We start from the raw sequence: 20,813 nt of genomic DNA on the forward strand, positions 1-20,813 counted from the left end.
CACCTCACCTCTGAGGAGGTTGCCTTGGACTCGCCTGCTCCTCTCAGCAGAGGTAGGGATTCTGTCCTGGGCTCCCTTCCCCTGATCTCTAACTGTGGGTGCTGGGAAGGATCCTAGGCCCTCTGGGGAAGGGGAGATGGTCTACGGGGAATTTCCGGGTTGGAGGGAACGTTTTCCTGGGCCCAGAAATCCTCCTGCTTCCTCTATGCTAGACTCACTTTTCTTCCTGAGCAAAAAGTTGGGCAAGTGTGTAAGTGTACTTAGGAGGACAAGGGGAGCTTTTGAAGTCAGGGCTACCCTGGGAAGTCTAGAAGGAGCAGCCCCTGGAGCTGTACCTGACAACCAACGCCAGGCCTCGGTTTCTGGACAGTGCCTTGAGGTCAGGCCAGACAGGCTGAGGAGTGTGACTCTATCCTCGAACCCCCAAATGGCCTGAGGACACCCCTCTTGGGCAGCAGCAGGGAGGGGTTGGGCTGTAACAGGAGCATCATATGGCAGTCCGGCATCAGCCCCTGAGCCCAGCAAGGCAGACCCAGTTCCCAGGGCCTGGGAAAACCTAAAAGGATGTCTTTGCCAGGTTGAAGTCCTAAACCTTTACGAATGCCAGCCAATTTGTGTCTGTCTTCACAGCTGTTTCCCCAAACCTCAGCCCCAGCGCTTCTCCTACATCCTCTCGAAGCAACTCGCTTACAGTCCCCACCCCGCCAGGTGAGGCCCAGCTGCCCGGGGACTTCCCGCCCTGCCTCTCGCTCTGGGTGGCAACTCAGCCTGGACTGATCAGCATGCCTGCCAGCCTGCAGACTTCTCCTTCAAGAACTCTGTTTGGCCCCTTCACACCCACAGCAAGACCCCTCTCCAGGGGCCATTTGCTGGGCCACCCAGAGGAGGCAGATAGACTTTCTGTTAGTGTCTTGGCCTTGTGTTGGGAGGCAGATGTACCCCAGGGTCAGGAAGGCTGGGTGGGAAAGGGGACTAGGACAGCCTCTCTTGCTCAGGGAGGCTCAGAGAAGCCCCCAAGAGCTTATACGGAAAGGCCTCTTTGGGGTCTGACATCTTCCCTTTCATTAGGCTGTGCCCAGAACTACACCCTCCAGCCAACAAGGAAAGAGGGAGGGTGCCAGGAAGGGCAGCTGGCCCTCATCAGTACAGCGGGGCACGCTCAGGTTGGGGCCAGGCAGGCTGGGCCCAAATCTCAGTGCTGACATTTCCTGGCCATGAGACTTTGATTTCTCTGTGCCTCAGTTTCCTTCTGTGGTCTCTGAACATTCGGTGAGGGCCCACCTGAGAACCTGGCACATGGGAAGTAGTCAGCAAATCTTCCAGGCCTGAGACTGTGAAGGGAGGATAGTCTGGGGAGGGAGATGTGGCTGAAAGCACGGCTGAGGGCCTGGGCTGCTGGGCCTCACTCACTAGTGTCTGGACCCTTCCAGGTTTGGATGTGTGCAGTGGTCCGCCATCCCCTCTGCCTGGAGCGCCACCACAGGTGACAGGACCCACCCCTCCCCGCTGCTGGGCTGTTTCTATGCCAATGGGTCTCTCCCCTTACTCCGAATACCAGGAGCCCCTTCGTGACCCACTGGAGATGAGGGTGCTGGGTGGAGGGCATGCTAGGGGGCCTCCTTGGGGATATTTCAAGAGGAAACATGGTCTCTTCCCATTCCTGACTGACTCGTGTTCACCTTCTCCAGCAGAAGGGGGATGAGGCCGACATCTCTTCACCTCACCCTGGCGAGCCTGTGAGTTTGAGCTTTGCTCCCTTTGGATGTTTTGAGTGTGGGAGGCACAGTCTCCTAGAAGGCTCGGCTGGCCCCTGGGCAGCCTTCAAGTGTGTGTGCATGCACACGTATGAGTGGAGGGTCAGGGCCAGGAAAACAGCAGATTCCCCTGCCCTATAGTGACTAGAAGTCTAAGGTGGAGGGGTGGGGAGGCAAGATTCAGGGGGATGAACTCCGTGGAGGCAATACTCACAGCGCTGACCCCTAGTCAGGCTGCTGGTTGGAGACAAGGGGGACCTCCAGGCCAGGTGAGACTGGCTCCTGTCAGCTCCAGTGGAAAGGGCAGGAAAGCGCCAGCCCCTGCCTGGGATTCTGTCTGAGGAAGCCGGGAAAACCTCATCGTTGTTGATGAGCAACAGAAGCACCCCACCCTGCTCACAACGAGGGGCCCACATGCTCAGTGTTTCAAGCGCGGCAGTAGAATTTAGTGTCACCTGGAACTGGGTCGGGGATACAGTCCTCTGGAAGAGTCTCAGCACACTTGAGGCAGCCACACAGACCCCCAGACCCACGTGCTGCTCACAGCCCAGGTTTCCCTTGGGGAATGAACAAAGTAAACTAACACTGCAGAATCTTAGAGCTTCTGAGCGGGAAGACATCACCTTTGCAAGAATCACCCCATCCAATGATCCTTAACCTCTTTGGATCATGGAACTCTGAGAAATTGTTGAAAGCTGTGGATGCTCTTCCTGGAAAAACGCCCCTCCACACACAGACATACACATACGTCATTTCAGAGGGTTCACCAACCTGGGTCCCTAAGAGTTAAGGGCCTTGCTAAGCAGCACCAAGGCTAGATCTGGGGCAACTGAGTTAGGGCCAAAGCTGCTTTCTATTCAAGTTTCCTCAGCTCCTATCCCTTGGGAAATTCTTGGCTGGTTTTGAATTGCAGGTTCCATTTTCCTGTTTTACAAACCTCAGGCAGAAGCCCTCTCCTTCCACATCATCCACTCATACCCCATACACACTTATACAAATGGGCCCCTTGGCAAGGTGTGTGGGGGCAAAGACTCCACAGCAGAAGTGGCCCCACCTGTTTCCCCTCAACCTGCCCCTAGGGTTCCAGCTCTACCTTGTCTTTTTCAGAATGTCCCCAAAGGGCTAGCTGACAGGAAGCAGAATGACCAGAGGAAAGTGTCTCAGGGCAGGCTGGCTCCTCGTCCTCCTCCAGTTGAGAAGTCCAAAGAGATTGCAATAGAACAAAAGGAAAACTTTGATCCCCTCCAGTACCGGGAGACCACACCCAAAGGCCTAGCTCCTGTCACAAACAGCAGTGGGAAAATGGCCCTGAACAGCCCTCAGTCTGGCCCCGTGGAGAGCGAGCTGGGGAAGCAGCTCTTGAAAACGGCCTGGGAGGGCAGCCCTCTGCCGAGAAGTCCAACCCAGGATGCGGGAGGAGTGGCTCCCCCAGCCCCCCAGGGGAGAAGCCCAGCTGGAGAGCCGATGGGGCCCAAGGCTGGCTCCAAAGCTGAGCTTCCACCCACTGTGTCCCGCCCCCCCCTGCTGCGAGGGCTCTCCTGGGACAGTGGACCTGAAGAACCTGGCCCCCGGCTGCAGAAAGTGCTTGCCAAGCTGCCACTGGCAGAGGAAGAAAAACGTTTTGCAGGCAAAGCCGGTGGCAAGCTGGCCAAGGCCCCTGGACTCAAAGACTTTCAGATACAAGTGCAGCCCGTGCGGATGCAGAAACTGACCAAGCTCCGAGAGGTGGGTTCCTGGGGGCCAGTTGGGCAGAATGTGTACTCCAGGTACCCCCTGGGCTGAAGACCTTAGGGCTGAACAAAGTGAACTTAGGGCCCCTGGCCAGGGCAGCTCTGGCCTGGACTTGGGCCTTGTGGAGGCGTAAATTTTGCCACTCTGAGAAGTCAGGCCTATTTATGTGGCATCTCTTTCCTAAACACCCGTTTTAGGTGCTTTTTATGTCAGTTACCAGGCAGAGCTCAGTCTAGAATCTAGGGGAAGGCAGACATGTGGAGGGACATGTGGGCCCCTCAGTCCTGGGCTGCTTTCCTCCTCCAACTGGAGTGCAGTGGCTCATAAACAGGAATCCCCTCATGGAATGCCCAGTCATGCCTAGGATTAGCTAACAAGGGTGAAATAGTGATTTCCTTTGCGATGGCCCCAAGCCTTCCTTCCTGATGCCTGTTAACAAAGGCTTTAAGTCCATCTGCAAGTGTGACGGCTGCTCCGCCCATGGTGAGTTTCTTCCAGTGCCCATGGTGTCCCCCCCAGCTTCTGCTGGCCATCAAACCAGGCACAGCGGTCTCGCACGGGGCTGCCGCCCTACGCAGGGTATGGCGGGGCATCCAGAGATAGAGACCAGATAACAGGACAAAGCAATCCTGACCAGTCCTGTCTCCTCCAGAAGGCCCACTTGGAATACAAACCAAGGCACCTGGATTCCACAGAGTGGGGCCCAGCACCCCCAGAGCGGGAGGTTCCTCCTGGCTCCTCTACAGAGGGGAATGTAGGGCAAGGAAGAAAAGAATGTGCCCGATAACACTCAAGCACAAGTGAGGGGATTTCTGTGCTGGCACAGACACATTCCAATGCTGGCCACTATCCTATTCAGAAACCTTCATGATACTCTGAACTGAAGGCTCAGGGGAGCTGGGGTGTGGCTGCTGATGTTAACATTTTACACACAAAACTCTACCTAGTCAGAAAGACCCAACTAACTAGTGGATCGAACAGCACAGGGCCCAGAGGGGTTGCCAAGGTCCCAGATCTCTAGCGGAAGTTGGAGCCAAGGGGCTGACAGCCAGGGATTTGCCTTCATGGGCCTCTGGTCATCAGAGCCTCCTCACTCCCTACACTCCTGTAGGTTTTGCTCACCCAGTGAAGTTACAGGGAACCTGGAGGCCCCATGTCACTAACCACTACCCTGGCACCTGAGCGCCCAGCCCCTACCCGACTCCAGAGTGCTGAAGCTGATGGGCTGTGGGCCTCTGACTTGCTAAGCAAATGGGTAAAGGGTCTTTGACCATGACTTCCACTTGGATCACGAGCACCCTCTGCTGGCCCCTTCCTTTCCTCCTTTCTCGGGGCACAAACCATTCCCAAGTGCCCTCTGCCACACAGCAGACTGAAGATCCATAAGTCACAGGGGCAAGGAGCTCTGCCAGGTGCCTTCACTCAGGGCCTTGGTCTGGTGCTCATTGACTTAGAGCAGGTGTGAGCCCACTTGGGCCGCACACCTGTGGTCAGCATCCCATCTCTCCCTGGGCCCTGCCAGCTGAGGCCCCAAGCCAGCAATTCTCAGGCCTCACTTTTCTGGAGAGTTTAAAAACTCAAGAGGTTCCATAAAAGGCCATTTAGGACCCGAGTGTGTGGGCTAATTGCAGCTCCTGGAAGTGAGCAGTCAGGAAGATCCAGCCAGCCATGAGAGCACCAAAGCTGTTTCCAGGAGCAGCGCCATACACACCCAGGGGACCCTCCTGTCCCAGAGCCCTTAGTTCTGCCCCTGTATGTCCTTTACAAACCTCAGCCACAGTGAGGCCAAGCAGTTCATTTACCCTGAAGCCCACAGACTTGTTTAAAAAGACCATGCCAAGGGTAGTCCCTCACCTGTGGAATGTGGTACCGACAGTAGTGTTTCAGGCACCTTCACGGACTGGGAGAGGAACTGTTTCCTGGTGCTTCTCAGGCCTCACCATGGCCATACCTGCCCACCCACCTCTCAGGCTGCCCCGCTTTCCCACCTCAGATAGTGGTTACAGAACCATAGACAGAGCCAAGAGAACAACCCAGCCCAGTGTCATCATCTGAAATGTTGTCTCTTTTACCACAAAGGAGCACATCCTGATGAGAAATCAGAACTTAGTGGGGCTCAAGCTTCCGGACCTTAGTGAAGCGACTGAGCAGGAGAAAGGTAGGTGGGATTGGGGCAGATACTATCTCAGCGAGTGCTGATTTATCTGTGCCAGATCAAGGAAAGTGAATGTGTAAACAAAAGACTTCCTGTGTCTTCCTCAGGAAACATTTGCAGGTGAATGAATGAATCCGATTGTGTCTTCTGCCCCCTCAGCACCTCCAAACCTGCCTCCTTCCAGCCAGCCCCCAGGCCTTGCTGCCAGCCATCCCTGAGCCCTGCTGGCATCTAGTGGGCCTGGAAGGGCGCCTCAGGCCTGAACTTTTGACACTTCCTGTTCCTCGTACACCCAAGAAGCTGCCCAAATTGAAGAGTTCCTCTTTTCGAGGCATCACGACCATCTCTTGCTTTCTAATCTGCTGTCACCACAAAGTCCATATCCCAGCCCTGCCCCGCTGGGTAGCTGCAGGCGCCTTCCTCCGAGCCTCCGGTTCCCCGCCCACCTCCTGCCAGAACCATCTTCTGAAAATGAGGCTTCAGTCCCCACCCTGCCTCCCTGTCTGCACTCACCTTGCCGATGTTCTCAGTAGGGTTCTGATCCCTCTAGATCTGGCTGGGCAGGTCCAGCCCCGTTCCCAGTGCCCCCAGCACCCTTCCTCGGCCCCGTTCTCCAGCATAAGTATGTCGAGCCCCACTGCGAGTTGGAACTGTAAGCCCCGCTATCACTCAGCCATGTGACCCGGGCAAGCTATTCAGCCTCCCTGGGCCTGATCCCCGCTGCATGTAAAACCGGGCTAAGAACAGTACTTGCCTTCTTAGGTGATTATGGAGATTAAAGCAGCTAATATCTGTAAAGTACCTAAAACAGTACCTGGTATATGACAGGTGTTATCTAGGTGTCAGCTATTATCATCCCTAGAGAAGAAGTCCCCAAGGGCAGGAGTGTGTGTGTGTCCACTGCTTACAACAATCCCTGGCACTACTAGGGCCTGCATAGGTATTTGTTGAATGAACTAATGAAATTGTATGAGATGTGGCAGGGGCCTAGGTGAGCCTGTAATCCCAGCACTTTGGGAGGCAGGTGGCTTGCTTGAGCTGAGGACTTTGAGACCAGCCTGGGCAGCATGATGAAACCCCATCTCTACAAAAAATACAAAAATTGCCCAGGCATGGTGATGCACACCTGTAGTCCCAGCTGCCCGGGAGGCTGAGGTGGGAGGATTGCTTGAGCCTGGGAGGTCGAGGCTGCAGTGAACTGTGATCGTGCCACTGTACTCCAGGATTTCACTCTGGTGTACAGAATGAGACCCTGTCTCAAAATAAAAATTTTTAAAAAGATGTGACAGCAGTGTTGAGATAGGTATGTGAAAATAATCTGTAATTGTAACCATAGTGCCGTGAGGTGGACAAAGAGGCATGGGCAAGTGGAGAGGAATGAGTGTTTCCAACAGGCGAGACTCCTGGCTCTTCCCTCTTCCCAGGGCCTCTTCTCTGTGGCCACTCACCCTCTTGCCTCTGTGCCTCTGTCCCCGCGGCATCTCCCTCCTGCTGGGCTGTTGCCTTCCTCTCTGAATCTATGATACCTATTCCTTAAAGCAGTGGGTTAGTCCCACCAGCTCTGCAATCTTCCTCCTTTCTTGACTTTCTTTTGTATTTTACTCTATATACTATTCCCTTTTTCAGAGGGGGTGGGGGACTATTTTTTATTGTAAATATATATAACTTTCAACTTGCCATTTTAGCCATTTTTAAGTATACAGTTCAGTGGCAGTAAGTACATTCATATTATGCAACCATCACCACTATCCATATCTAGAACTTTTTCATCATCGCAAACTGCAGCACCACACTCATTAAAGCAATAACTCCTTATTCCCTCCCTCCCCAGCCGCTGGTGATCACCTTCTACTTTCTGTCTCTATGTATTTGACTGTTCTAGATCCCTCCTAGAAATGGAATCATACAGTATCTGTCCTTTTGTGTCGAGCTCATTTCACTTAGTAAAACACCTTCAAGTTTCATCCATGTCACTTACTCCTTTAAATTCAATCTTAATTAATAAATTTCCCATGGCATTTTCCACAGTATAAACCATTTTCACCTCTGATTTTATGTAATCTTCCCAGTTAGCTAAGAGGAGCAGGGATTCTTGCTCTTATAGTTGAGGAAACTGAGGCCCAAGGATCTCCTGACTCCAAATCTCATGGTTTGGCCATCTCATGAACAGTTTTACAACTTTTTTTTAGCTGTACAACATTTCAGACAAGCTGATTTGTAGGAGACCAGTGTGTTGGGGAGACACAAGTGGGGCTGCTCTAGTTGAAGGGGATAGAAGGGCTTGGATCCTGCAATTTCTGAGACTGTGGGCCCAAGGTACCTCCAGGGACCCAGGCTTCACAGAGCACCATTTGAAATTCCTTGCCCCGCTTCAAGCTGCTGGGAGCCAGTCTCAGCATAAGAGCCCTCTGTTTATGGATGCTTGTGTGAATGTGTCCAGGATGTCACTAACAGTGGTGGAAGCCCCTAGTCTGAACAATAGTAACTTACACCTACCTATTTATTCAGCTTTAGTAAGAACGTTCCCAGAAGTAAAATTTCAAATGGTATTTTTCCTCGAGGGCTAAATGTTTTAAATAAATTAACCATCTTTAGAGGGATCTTTTGAAAATGCAGTATATACTTCTCTACTTATAATTTTAAATTTACTAAAGCATATTTAAAACACTGGAAAAAAAAACCTTAACTTTAAAATTTCACCCACAACCCCATAAATTCTGAAAAACAATTTTTTTCCTTTGCAATATTTGCCTGTATTTATAATGTTTTCAGTTGATTCGATGAATAGATATGGCTTCTTTTTCTTATTATTTTATACTGAGTAACTTCTCCTCAGTTATGATTTAATGGGTGCATAATTCCTTTTGTATTAACATATCTGTTGTTCTTTGAACTAGGATTAACAACACTAGTATAAACAATTATGGACTGTTAGCTGTTTTTCTTTCTTCCTTTAAATTATTCCCTTGAGATAAATGTTCAGACTTGAGAATCACAAAGTTAAAGAATAGAAACATTTGCATTTCCCAAATTACTTGCAATGAATAATGCTACTGACAAAGACTGAATGGACATCTTTCTCTTACGCGTTACCCGCACTGGTGTTTGCTTCTGCTCCTTGTTATTCAGAATATATTAAGAATAATCAGTAATTATCATTGTTATAACTTTATTATTATTAGTGTGAAGTTTCATTATTATTTCAATTAATTTGCTAGGAAGCTCAAACTTAAAATGTTAAAATAGTCATTTTATTTTCTTTTTGGGTGAATTAACTTCTCACTTCTTTGCCCGTGTATCCATTTGGGTCTGGGGTTTTTCATTGATTTGTTTGTTTTTTGTTGGTAATATATGTAAACTTGATATATTATAGATAATAGCCCTTAATTGGCTTTATCTCTTTTTGGGGTCTGTATTTTAATATATTTTCAGTCTTTTTTTTTTTTTTTTTTTTTTTTTTTGCTTTTTAGTAAGTTTTGTGTTTTTTTAGAGGAATTTTAAGGAGTTTATATAATCATGTTTGCCTATCTTTCCCTTTGAGAAGTCTTCTATTATTTCAATCATTATAAAAATACTACTTCTCCCCAGTTGTAATAATAGATCTATTTTTTACTAGTTTATATTTATTTTGCTAATACCTCTGAAACTTATTTTAATATATATGTATTTTAAGATTTAAGGTCTTTTTACCTCAATAATATTTTAATAGTGTTTATAGTTCTCTTGTGGCTTAGTCATATGTTACATTCTTTTTCATATATACACCAAAAACTAGTTCTGGGCTCCTGATTCTGTTTTATTGGGATCAATACCACCCCATTTTAATTACTGCTGCCTTATATTTTAGTGTGCAATGGGGTTAGTTTTTCCTCATTGCTCTTCTTTTTCAGAATATTCATTGATATTCTAGATACAGCGATTCAGTGCAAAATAATAGAGCAATTGGACTACAAGTCAGGAGATTTGAGCTCATGTCCCAGTCCAGACACCAATTAACAGAGTCCTTAAATGTGTTCCTCCACCTCTGTGGGCCTCCATTCCCATTTGAAATGTACACTATTTTGTATAACATTCTAATTGTGTTTGCTGTAAACCTACACATTGAATTCAGAAGAACTGTCTAAGTTTTGTTTGCTTTACAGTTTATAGACCTTTAAAGTACTTTGCAGACATTTAGTTCTCATTCAGGCACATGGTTTGTTCCTCTACTAATTTACATATTTCCTTCTTTCTCCTCTATTGTATACATTTTCCATCTCTCTTACTGGGGCACATTCTATGTAGCTTTTTGCTTAAGACTCTTTTCGTATTAGATTTTCTAGCTAATAATTTGTGGCATAGGTGAATAGTGCTTGGTGTCATACATGTTTCTTGCATAAAAAATATTGTTACCAAATGGTAGAGTGATTACTATAGTGATTAATCAGTATGATTATTATTACTAGAGTGATTACTACATGCCAGATACTGTGCTAAGTGCCTTCTGATACCTAATGCTCACAACAATCTTGGGAGGTGACCTTATTTCACTCATTTTACAAATAAGGAAATCGAGGTTTGGGGAAGTTAAGGTCACGTGGTTATTAATTGCTAAAGCCAGAACTGGCACCCAGATGTGTCTAACTTAAAAGACTCTTGACCACTTTGCAGAACACCTTTCTTTTTCAAATTCACAATCAAACCATCTGTTATTTTTATTTTATCCAATTCGCCATTTGTCTTAGTTGTATGCTTGTGTATGTGTGTGTGTGTGTGTGTGTGTGTGTGTGTATTTCTCAGTGTGTATCTGTATATGTTTTACTACTTTGGCAATATTCCCTAATTCAATAATGGTGATAAGGAGAACATGTGCCTTGATTTTTTTTTTTTTTTTTGAAACAGAGTCTCGTTCTGTCACCCAGGCTGGAGTGCAATGGCATGATCTCAGCTCACTGCAAGCTCTGCCTCCCGGGTTCACGCCATTCTCCTGCCTCAGCCTCCCGAGTAGCTGGGACTACAGGTGCCCACCACCACGCCCAGCTAATTTTTTGTATTTTTAGTAGAGACAGGGTTTCGCCATGTTAGCCAGGATGGTCTCGATTTCCTGACCTCGTGATCCGCCTGCCTCGGCCTCCCAAAGTGCTGGGATGACAGGTGTGAGCCACCACGGCCAGCCTTGTTTCTGGTTTTAACTGAGTTGTTTTTTATATTTTTCTGTCAAGCATCATGTTGTATCTTGTTACTAAATAGAGGCACAATTTCAATTTTTATTTTATAGTTATAAACTAAAGTATATGATAGGTAATATAAAATACTAAAATACAGAATTTAAACTTTTTATTTCTTTAAGAAAATATTTTTCAAGTTTCAAGATATATGTTGAATTTTGTTAAATGTGCTATGGATATCTACTGAAAAATCATGTATTATATTTAATAAATATTTCCCATATATGAAAATGATTTTCCATAGAAATAAACCCTTGTGGTGTGACAGTGAAACTCATTTGATCATAGTTTATTTCTTTTATATGTACTACCAAATTCTATACATGAGTATTTCTTTTAAAGTACTCTGCAACTTTCCTGCATTAGTTAAGATAACATCTAAGTTGCTATAACATAGAGGCCCAAATACAATAATGTATAGGAGAGAGAAGATTGTTTCACTCTCAAGAAACAACTCCAAGGTGAACTGATCAGGTTAGCAGCAGGCAGTGCTCCATATGATCATCTGGGGACCCTCACTCCTTCCCTGTTGTCATTTTGCCATGCCCTGAGGTGTCAGACTTGATACAAGGTCAAAGCTGGATTATGGACAAATCTGGCTTCTCATGTGAGGGAAGGGGAGAGAATGGAAGTCCAAGCTTCCTTTCTTAGCACAGGAGTTGCACATACCCCTTCAGCTCCCACTGCGTGGGTGATAAGATGGCCACGTGTCCATACCTAGCAGCAAGGGAAGCTGGGGAATGTGACTGCTGGTGGGACAGCTGGCCCTATGCCCAAATTAAACTCCATTCGCATGGAAGGCAGACAAGACATGTTGGGGGATGACTAGGTGCTTCTGTCGCATTGTCGTTTCTACTGAACAACATACTGTAGACAGTTTCTCATTTAAAGCATATGGAACTTTAAACATTTTTAACAGTTTTATTGTATTATGTAAGAAACACTGTATTATTTGACCTATCTCATTAATATTTATGTTGTTTCCACTTTTTTCTCTATTAAAAACAATGTTATAATGAATACACTCTTACATAGATCTTTATAGAGATCTGTTTTTTCCATGGGCTACTATTCTAGAATTGCAATTGATTTATTAAAAGTATTTACTTTTAAATATATATGTGCATACTGCCAGATTAACTTACAAAAAATACACCAATTTAGACATCTACTACCTACAGCAAAACTTTATTATCCAATATTAATAGGGCATAAGATGGATCTTAGAAGTAAAATTATCAGTCAAATGAATTTGATTCCTATAAGCACCACATTTTAAAACTAAAATTAACCATGGTCGGTGTCCAACAACATATACTCCCTCTCATTTTCTGTCAGTTCTAGGGTCTGGATGATTAAGAGCTCAAACTGCGTCACTTACCAGCTGCAAGGCCTTGGTCAAAGTTCTAATTCTCTCCATGCTTCAGTTTGTTCATCTTTAAAAGGAGGTTAATAATAGTACCTACTTTACTAAGCTGCTGTAATGTTTGCATGTGATACTGGTCTTTATTCCAGCAGGAACCTGGCATACATTTTCATTTCTGTCATTTAGGTTGCAGAACTCTATCTTGCCAGCCAAATGGATATTTTCGTACACTGTGCTCCACAGTGCTAGAGATGTGGTGGGCAACCCTCTGTGTTTAATGAATACTTGCAGACTTGTGACTTTCTTTTCTCATATTCTGAAAGCCCCATCAAAGAGCCCCATCCCCTCCCATACCCAGGATAAAAGGCTTTGGGAGCATTTTATGAGAGCTGGCTCAGATTATGTTTATAGGCTCTAAATACAACCCTGCATATGAACTCGTGGGGAAAACTCCAGTCTCTTATGATGGTTGTTAGCTGTTCCTTTGAGAAATGGGAAAAGATAATTATCAGAACATTCTGGAGTCTGAAGAATTTTGGCTCTGCTTCAGTTTGTGAGGACTGGGAGGCTCATTTCTGTGCGGCATCTAGTCTTTCCAACAACACAATCAGTTCCCTTCTCAGAAACTCTATTGTATGCTGTTTTGATCTTTGATCATTTGCAGGTTATTTCAAGCCAAAGATGTGAGACTGACACTGGGCCAGTTCTTAGGTTGTGTGCTGGGGATGCATTAAGTGGAAAGGGTTCAGGCCCTACCATCAGGGAGAAGGCCTTGTCCCAGCTACCATTATCAGTCCCCTTGGCTATCGCAACAGCCTGCAACCTGATTCCTCTCCCTGCATTGCCAACCCCCAACCCAGCTCACACCATGGCCAACATAGCAGCTGCAGGGATCTCTAAAAGGCAAATCTGTTTCAGCATCTTCAGAGGCTTCATTCTGCTCTTAGGAAGAGCACTTGAATCCTCAGTAGAACCTGTAAGTTCCTGGGTGGTTAACCCCACCCACTTCCCCAGAATATTCTAGGGCCACACTCTCTCACTCACAATATTTTGGCCTGCCTTCAGCAGCTCATTCTTTCCTCTTCTTAGGCATGGCACATGCTGTCTTCGGCGTGGAATGTTCTTCCTCTCTCCCTCTTTGCCTAATGAACTCCCACTCAATCTTTAGATATCTGCTCACGTCACTTTTCTTGGGAAGGGTTTGCTGGTACCTTCAGATCCCTTCTCTTTTGTAAAATCTCTCAGTGTGAAATTGTTTGGATGTTTCTCTGATTAATCTCTGTCCCTCTGGACAATGAGCTCCAGAGGATGTGGCATGTCAGTTTTGCTTAGCATTGTATCCTTAGCTCCCAGCTCATTGTCAGGGACATAGTAAACACTCAATAAACATTAAATAAATGTGTGAACAAATGAGCTCACCTTCACTGTCTAGGAGAGGAAACGTAAGGATAGAAAAAGTCACTACGATAAATTATGATAAAACTTTAACAGGCCGTAAAGTACCTAGGAACAAAGAGGAAGAAGCAGCTAGCTCAGTGGGGTTGAGTCAGGGAAGGCTTTCAGGAGGAGCCACCTTGATCTGGGGAAGAGAAAGTCATCCCAAGCAGGGCGACAGCAGAAGCAAAAGCATGTAGGCATCTTTTAGTGCTTGGCATACTTCAGGAACAGAAGGAATGTCATGTGAACTAAGTGTGAGCTACATGTCCCAGAGAGATGGGCAACACGGTGGGAACAGTGGGCTGGGACCAGGGTAAGTGGAGGCTTTGAAGGCCAATTAATGTGTCTGAATTTCATTTAGGACACTTTGGAAAGTCAGAGAAGCCTGCAGGTAAGGAAACATCAGGATCAAATCTATATTTTAGAATAATTCTTCTGGACAGATTGTGAGAGCTGGCCTGAAACAGGAGAGGCTAGAGACAGGGAGACACCAGGTAAAAGGATAGGGAAGTAGCCTGGTGAGAGGTAATGAGGTGGTAGTGAATGTGGACATGACAGTTTGACAGCTATTGGAGATCAGCTTGTCAGGACTTGACGAGGAGATGGAGCTGAGAGGCAGACCAGGAATACCACCAGGTACCTGTCTGTATGGCTGTGAGGGTGATGAATTGTGAGGCAGGAGGAGGAGTCTGCTTGAGAAGGAAGACAGTGAATTTGAGTTTGGACATGTCAAATGCCCATGGAAAACAACTTGAATGCAACAGACAAACGTGGTTTTGCATTCTGGCTCTACAGCGATGAGCTGGACCCTAGAAAATCACTTTAACTTAGCTGAGCTTCAGTTTCTCCAGAAGATGCCTTTCATAATACATTCTTTGTACTTTTAGAAACCAATTTCTCTTCTTTGGAGGAAGCAATTACCAAAATTCAGCAAGTCCTACAGTTTCACTTCACTTCAAGTTCAATTAAATTCTAATACTTTTAATTTCAAGAAAGTATATCTAGTAGAATCTCCCTCTTTTTCCCTTGCTACTTCTGTATTTGTGGATAAGGACGTGTTTAAGCTATTTTTTATTTGCAGGACTATTGTAAGAAGTAACAAAGTGTATCTACTGCATAGTTGATGTTCAGTAAATGGTGGCTCTTGAAATGATTTTTTATTCTCCTTATCCAGGTGGCAATATCTAGGAGGTAGTTGGCTATCTGGACCTGGATTTTGAGGGACATGTAGGCTGAGGCAGAGAAGTACATTGAGTGGACAGTCCTTCCAAAACCCCCAGTCTAGACTGAGAGCCTCAGGTCTCGGGCAGGAAAGAGGCCTCCCTGAGAAGAAAGAGGTAAAGAAAGTTTATCCCCAACTAGCAGCTTTGACTTTTAGGAACCATCCTGGGACTCAGAGCATCTTTAACCAGAGCCCCAAAAGCAATTTTTGCAAGTTGCTGACATGGTCAGAAACAAATATTTTCATTGGAATGAGATAGTACTGGGAGATATATTTGAAAATAATTGTATTACTTTTGTTGAAAGTGGCTTATCTTCATATCTAAAAATTCAACCAATAGTGAAAAATACAAGGAAGAAAGTAAAAATAGCTTACACTAAACACCTCCTCCCCCACAAATACAGAAGGAAGAAGGGAAAAAGAGGGAGATTATACTACATATACTTTTTTGAAATTAAAAGTATTAGAATTTAATTGAATTTGAAGTGGAACTATAAGACTTGCTGAATTTTGATAATTGCTTCCTCCAAAGAAGAGAAATTGGTTTCTAAAAGTACAAAAAATGTATTATAAAATGCATAAAGGGTTTGGAGTTACTGAGGTAGTGTTTTTGTACTATATGTTTTAAATTTGATCTAAACTTTGGACCTGGCATTTGTTTTAATCAGGTATGGTATGACATAGAGACCTGCAAATGATTCTCATGAAGGAATGTACTCACAGATGCCTAATAGCAGGACATGTGGCACATCACACAAAGCCCCTTAGGGAAGGACCAGGGTGGGTCAGAAGGTAGAAGTGGTGAGGGGAATGATGGCCCCAAGCCTTTACTGGGGTTTTCTTGGGAAGGAAAGGTAGAGGCAGGGTAGGTACCCTGAGTATGTTTAGAGTTGGCTAGTGTGAATAATTTTGGCAGGTTCTAGGCCCCCAGTTGTCAGGTACTGGCCCTGGGGTGATTTAGGGGGAGTACTGGCTTGGTGTGTGAAAATTTGATAAAGGCGATGTTTGCAGGTATGGGTTCTGTATTGGTTGGTTTGTATTTCAAAGACGCACTTGAAGGAGAGTTGTTTCCTAACTCTAAGAATCAGCTAGCCTTGAGAGGGGCTGTCTCTCCAGGATTAAGTCATCAAGTGACAGAACATCAAGAATACAGAAGATAAGAATATTTAGTCACTACAGTGGTAGCTACTGACTTCCTGCAGGAAAAGATGAGAATGGCCGAATATCTTCCCACCTTCACGTTTCTTCCTACCTTTCCATTTCTACCTCTACACATCTTGAATTCTTCTTTGTACATCGTCAAGGTTATAACATTTACATTCCATATTCTGTAATTATGGTTTCCACAGTTATTTAGCCTTAGACTTAAATGTAAAAGGATCTCACGTTCACCACTGGTCCTTTTACCATGGTTCATATTTCCCAAATTTATTCTGATTTATGTCTTGTTTAGCTGGATTTTGTTTTCCAACAATTTTCCAGAAAGAGTTCAGAGGTGCTATTTTCCCTGAGTTCTATCACATTTGAAAATTTTGTCTTAATTATTGAAGGACATCTTGCATGGTTATAAAATTCTTGGGCGACTGTTTTCCTTGGAACTGTGTAGATGTTGCTCCACTGTATTCAAAGTTATGGAGAAGGCTGGGACCAGCTGATTTCTAGCACCTCTTAATCTTCACTTTCCCTTGTAGATGTCTGCCTTTTTTTTTTGTATGAAGCATTTGAATGTATTTTTCAACATGATGTGGTCTGTCAACCCGAAGCGTTCAACTTTCCCTTCAAGTGAGGAAAATTTTTCTTCTGTTATATCTTTGAATATGTCCTTTGTTCCATTTGTTTTGTTCACTACTTTGGAGACGACATAACGCATAGATTGATCATCAGTGTCTCAACTCCAGGTCCATTATTTTATCTCTATATACTTCAATCTTTCTTTCCTTCTTTGCATTCCTTATGGTTACCCAATCTCTACCACCCTCCTGTAATTCCATTTGAAGCTATATCTGCTTTATTCCTTCATTTTTCCAATAAATTGGTTGGTTGTATATTTCCCAATTTCTTGATTAGTCCTTTTATTTTGGTCTTCAATTTGATTCCTTAAATAGCAATCATCTTCCATCTTTGCATGATCTTCTCATCCCAACTCTAATTTCTTAATTTTTTTTCAAGTTCTTATTTTTTCTAGAGTCAAAGTATTTATGGTATATATTTTGCACAAAAGTGTACTTTTGCATTTTTTGATGTGTTTCTTGCAACTATGTTTCCATCCTGACATCTGTCTCCTTCAAGTTTCCCTTTTCCTTCCTTTCTACCATCCTTCCTCTTTTGTCTGTAGTATTTTTGTATAGTTGCCATGCCATCTGTTTTCGTTTTCTTTCTTTCTGATTTGTACATTTCTACCTTGATTCCTTTTCCCTAGATATATTGTATTGTAAGTTAATTTTTGTTGACTCCTTCCCACCTTAGCTGAGATCTCTTTGCCTTCCCTTTAGTGCTTTAGTTGAGGATTGTGTATTTTGTGTTTGTTTTGTTACTGCTTGGGTGGTGGGGAAAAGGGGAAGTTAAGATAGAGCTGTTTGTAGAATTGGTTTCTGCTCTTTTTCCATAACTCTCTTCATAGTCCAAAACATGAGTTTGTTATACCAAATTGGGGGCACATCTTATTCCTTTGGAGGTTGGTTAGTAGTGGGTTTCAGATTGTTTCACCAATTTGGGTTGGAATTGTAGAGACAGGCTGTCCATGGGTTTATTTTCCAGATTTGACCCAATGCTTCCCAACAGCCTCTCACTCCTCTGCCAGGAAAGGAAGGGAAAAAAAAGACAATTCCAAGGAGTTTAGCCACTGGTTTTCAGGAGTTGGGGGAGAACATGGTATTTGGGGCTTTCCATGTGTCTCCTGCCATTCACTCCTTCAGAGGGGCATGTTTTATTTACTTTATCTTTAGTCTTCCTTCCTTATAAATCCCTTCATATCATTCAAGATAATCCACTCTGTGCAATCATTCTGACTTTCCTCTCTTCTTCTCATCAGTAAGAAAAGCAAAATGGCAGGCAGCCCAGGCGGTTTTTTTTGTCTCTTTGAAATGCTGGCAAGATGGAATGGCGAACCTTCTATTCTAGGGAAACTTTCTGAATCTCCTCTGACAACTGCCTACTTGCCCCCTCCATCCCTTTCCCTCTCTATTCTGTGGTGTTGCACTCTTTGTAAGAATTTTTTCTCTCCCATCTTCCTTTCAATACTGTTTCTTTGGAGAAGAAGAAAGGGCTATCATGGGTGGAAGCCCTACATTTATTCCTAGTCATGTTTATTCTTTCTGTAGTCAATGTTTTTAAAGACTATTGCCTTTTCTTGTATCTTAGAGTTTCTGGTATATTTTTTCTTTGTTCTGAAGTGTTTTGTTGTTAATTTGGTTGAATTCAAGAGAAAGGAGGTTGGTTCCTGGAACCCACCAATTCTGGCATTACTCTTCAGGCACCATTTTGGGAAACTTTTCTAGGCAAAAACCCTGGTATGGATTTCACTTGATTATTAGACCTCACATGTTTCAATCATCCTATAGATATCTCAGGAGTTTGCTGCTCAGTTGACTCTCTTTTGAGTGTGATAGGGATACAAACATAAAGGTAGAATGATGCCAGGGGTGCCACAAGGTTTACCACAGAAACCTTGTCAGAGAGCTATAAATGCCAGGACAGAACCACAGAGGTAACAGGTAGCTAAGATAACTTCTAGTTCAATCTTATATTCAAAGAAGAGTTGCTAACTGACCCATCTCTGACAGATGATCCTTCAACTCACTTGGATACCTTGAGTACCAAGGAATCCATGCCTACCATTCTCTTATTGGCAAGTTCAAAGTATTTAAATATATTTTACCTTGAGCCAAACTAGATATCCTCTTGTTTCTTCATGGTCTCCCTTGGTGAGACTTCTTTCTATTCACATGATTCCCAATCTTAACTCTTTAGGTGGCTACAACTATGCCTATAGTCCTGGTCTCTAGCCTAGCCTAGGATCCTGGAAAATGACTGAGCAGATTGGAAACATACTAAGTTAAAATCCATGAGAAAGAGTAAAACATGGATAAATATGAAGTTCTGCATGCAAATGGAAAGTAACCATTGTACAGGATGAGGATGCCTGATTTGGGTCAACTAAAGAGGTTGAGAGTTTTGCTTAATGCTAAGTATACTGTAAGCCTGTAGTCAGGCATACAAAATCTGTGCTGCATGGATAACAAACATCAATGCCAGGGACATTTACCAAAGTCCTCCTGTGCTAAGAGCTTGTTAGAGAACATCTGGGCCTCTGGAACAGCAACAAATCAGAATGTGTGCAGGAATGGGATGGTGTCTAGAGACCATGGGCCACAGTGGACCACAGTGAGTTGTTGGAAAAATGGAGTCTGGAGAAGAGAAGCTTTAGAGAGGCACAGGAGCTATTTTCAAACAGAGAAAGATTTATGGAAAAGAGAATACTTGGTTTGTTCATTCTGTCTTCAAAGCACAGACCCAAGATAGTTTTAGAAGGTTAAAAAACAAAAAGCTGTTCATTGTCTCTGTTGACTAGGAGGCACTTATGTTTCTGAGATCTGTAAAAGATCTAGCAACCTTAGGTTTACTCTGGAAAATCTCTTATCTATGGGGTATGGAATCAGATGCTAATTTCTAAGTAGTATACAGAATATAGAACAATTTAATTTATCTGAGGAGGAATAATTGCACAACAGGTCTCCTGAGAAGCCTGCCAAGGAGTAGGTTTTTTCCCCAAACATTATAGCCAAAGAGCCAACCAGCTTCCAATTGCCAGCTTAATACTGAGGGAAGCAAAGGGAAGAACATAACATTTGAAGCAGGTAGACCTTGAAGTCTGGCCATGCCATTTGCTAGTTCTGTAATCTTGAGCAAGTGACTTAACCTTCCTGAGCCTTGGCTTTTCCACATGTAAAATGGGATGACTAAATTCTAGCTTATTGTGAGGATAATGTAAGATAACAAATAAAAAACCCATAACATAGAACTGGATACTTATAAATGTTAAAGCTCTTCCTTGCCCCCTGAAGCTAACTGCCAACACTACTACTGTGATTTCAAAGAGACATTCCATAAGTAAGCACTTTTTTTTCAGGGCTTTCTTCTGAACTCTCCCCAGCTATTGAGGAAGAAGAGTCAAAGAGTGGCCTAGATGTCATGCCTAATATTTCTGATGTGCTGCTGCGCAAACTGCGGGTCCACAAGAGTCTCCCTGGAAGGTAAAATCAGGATGTGGGTTACAGAAGACCCTGTACGGAGTGGCCCCTGTGTTGGATTCTAGGTGGGACACAGAGGAACACCAGTATTAATTCTTGAGCCCAGAAGGGCCAAAGTCCAATTGTCTAGATAGGGATAATGCATTCAAAACAAAAAGCATAATGAAAGGCCAGGCTGGGTGTTTTCAACTCAAAGACCAGGTGGGGTTCTTAGGTGGGCACAGCTCATGAAGGCATGAAAGTCACCAGAAGCTCATGGCAGCAGAGAATGGACTTTGAGCCAGGAGACATGGGTTTCAATCCCAGATACACCATTTACCCATGACTAGTTAAGTTTTCAAAGCTTTTTTGTAGAGATAGGGTCTTGCTATGTTGCCCAAGATAATCTCAAACTCTTGGCCTCAAGTGATCCTTCTACCTCAGCCTCCCAAAGTACAAATAACATTTAAGTAACCAAATGAATGATTTGAAAAAGTAAAGTTGGTAGAAAGACCATGAAATAGGGCACATCTAGAGAATAGCATGGGAGTGGGACATTGGGTAGGAGGTCAAGGAAGGCCTCTGTGATAAAGTAATAATTTGAGATGTGCAAATGACAAATGACAAAAAGAAGCCACTCATGCAAGGGTTTTGGTAACATTTACAGAGGAAAAAATCATAATTTTAACAAATGGTGCTGGGACAACTGGATA

The 20,813-nt window shown here is 44.4% G+C and overlaps 1 protein-coding gene across 16 annotated transcripts in view; it reads left to right on the forward strand.

Moving 5' to 3' along the window:
- Positions 1 to 20,813, forward strand: part of IRAG1 (inositol 1,4,5-triphosphate receptor associated 1) — a 129,423-nt gene that overhangs the window by 62,541 nt on the left and 46,069 nt on the right. For 12 of the 16 annotated variants that reach the window (XR_011610833.1, XM_011753193.2, XM_011753202.2 and 9 more), the window contains 6 exons: positions 631 to 708; positions 1,431 to 1,483; positions 1,689 to 1,736; positions 2,862 to 3,479; positions 5,565 to 5,643; positions 20,001 to 20,124. Coding sequence is in view for 15 of the 16 variants with exons in the window: in XM_011753193.2 (XP_011751495.2) it covers positions 631 to 708; positions 1,431 to 1,483; positions 1,689 to 1,736; positions 2,862 to 3,479; positions 5,565 to 5,643; positions 20,001 to 20,124 (1,000 nt within the window). In the remaining variant the exon portion in view is untranslated. The remainder of the gene's footprint in view (positions 1 to 630; positions 709 to 1,430; positions 1,484 to 1,688; positions 1,737 to 2,861; positions 3,480 to 5,564; positions 5,644 to 20,000; positions 20,125 to 20,813) is intronic. The other 4 variants (XM_071075100.1, XM_011753192.2, XM_071075104.1 and 1 more) reach the window with 2 other exon arrangements.

The sequence above is a fragment of the Macaca nemestrina genome, chromosome 12 (genome assembly GCF_043159975.1).
Source record: "Macaca nemestrina isolate mMacNem1 chromosome 12, mMacNem.hap1, whole genome shotgun sequence".
NCBI classification, from domain to species: Eukaryota; Metazoa; Chordata; class Mammalia; order Primates; family Cercopithecidae; genus Macaca; species Macaca nemestrina.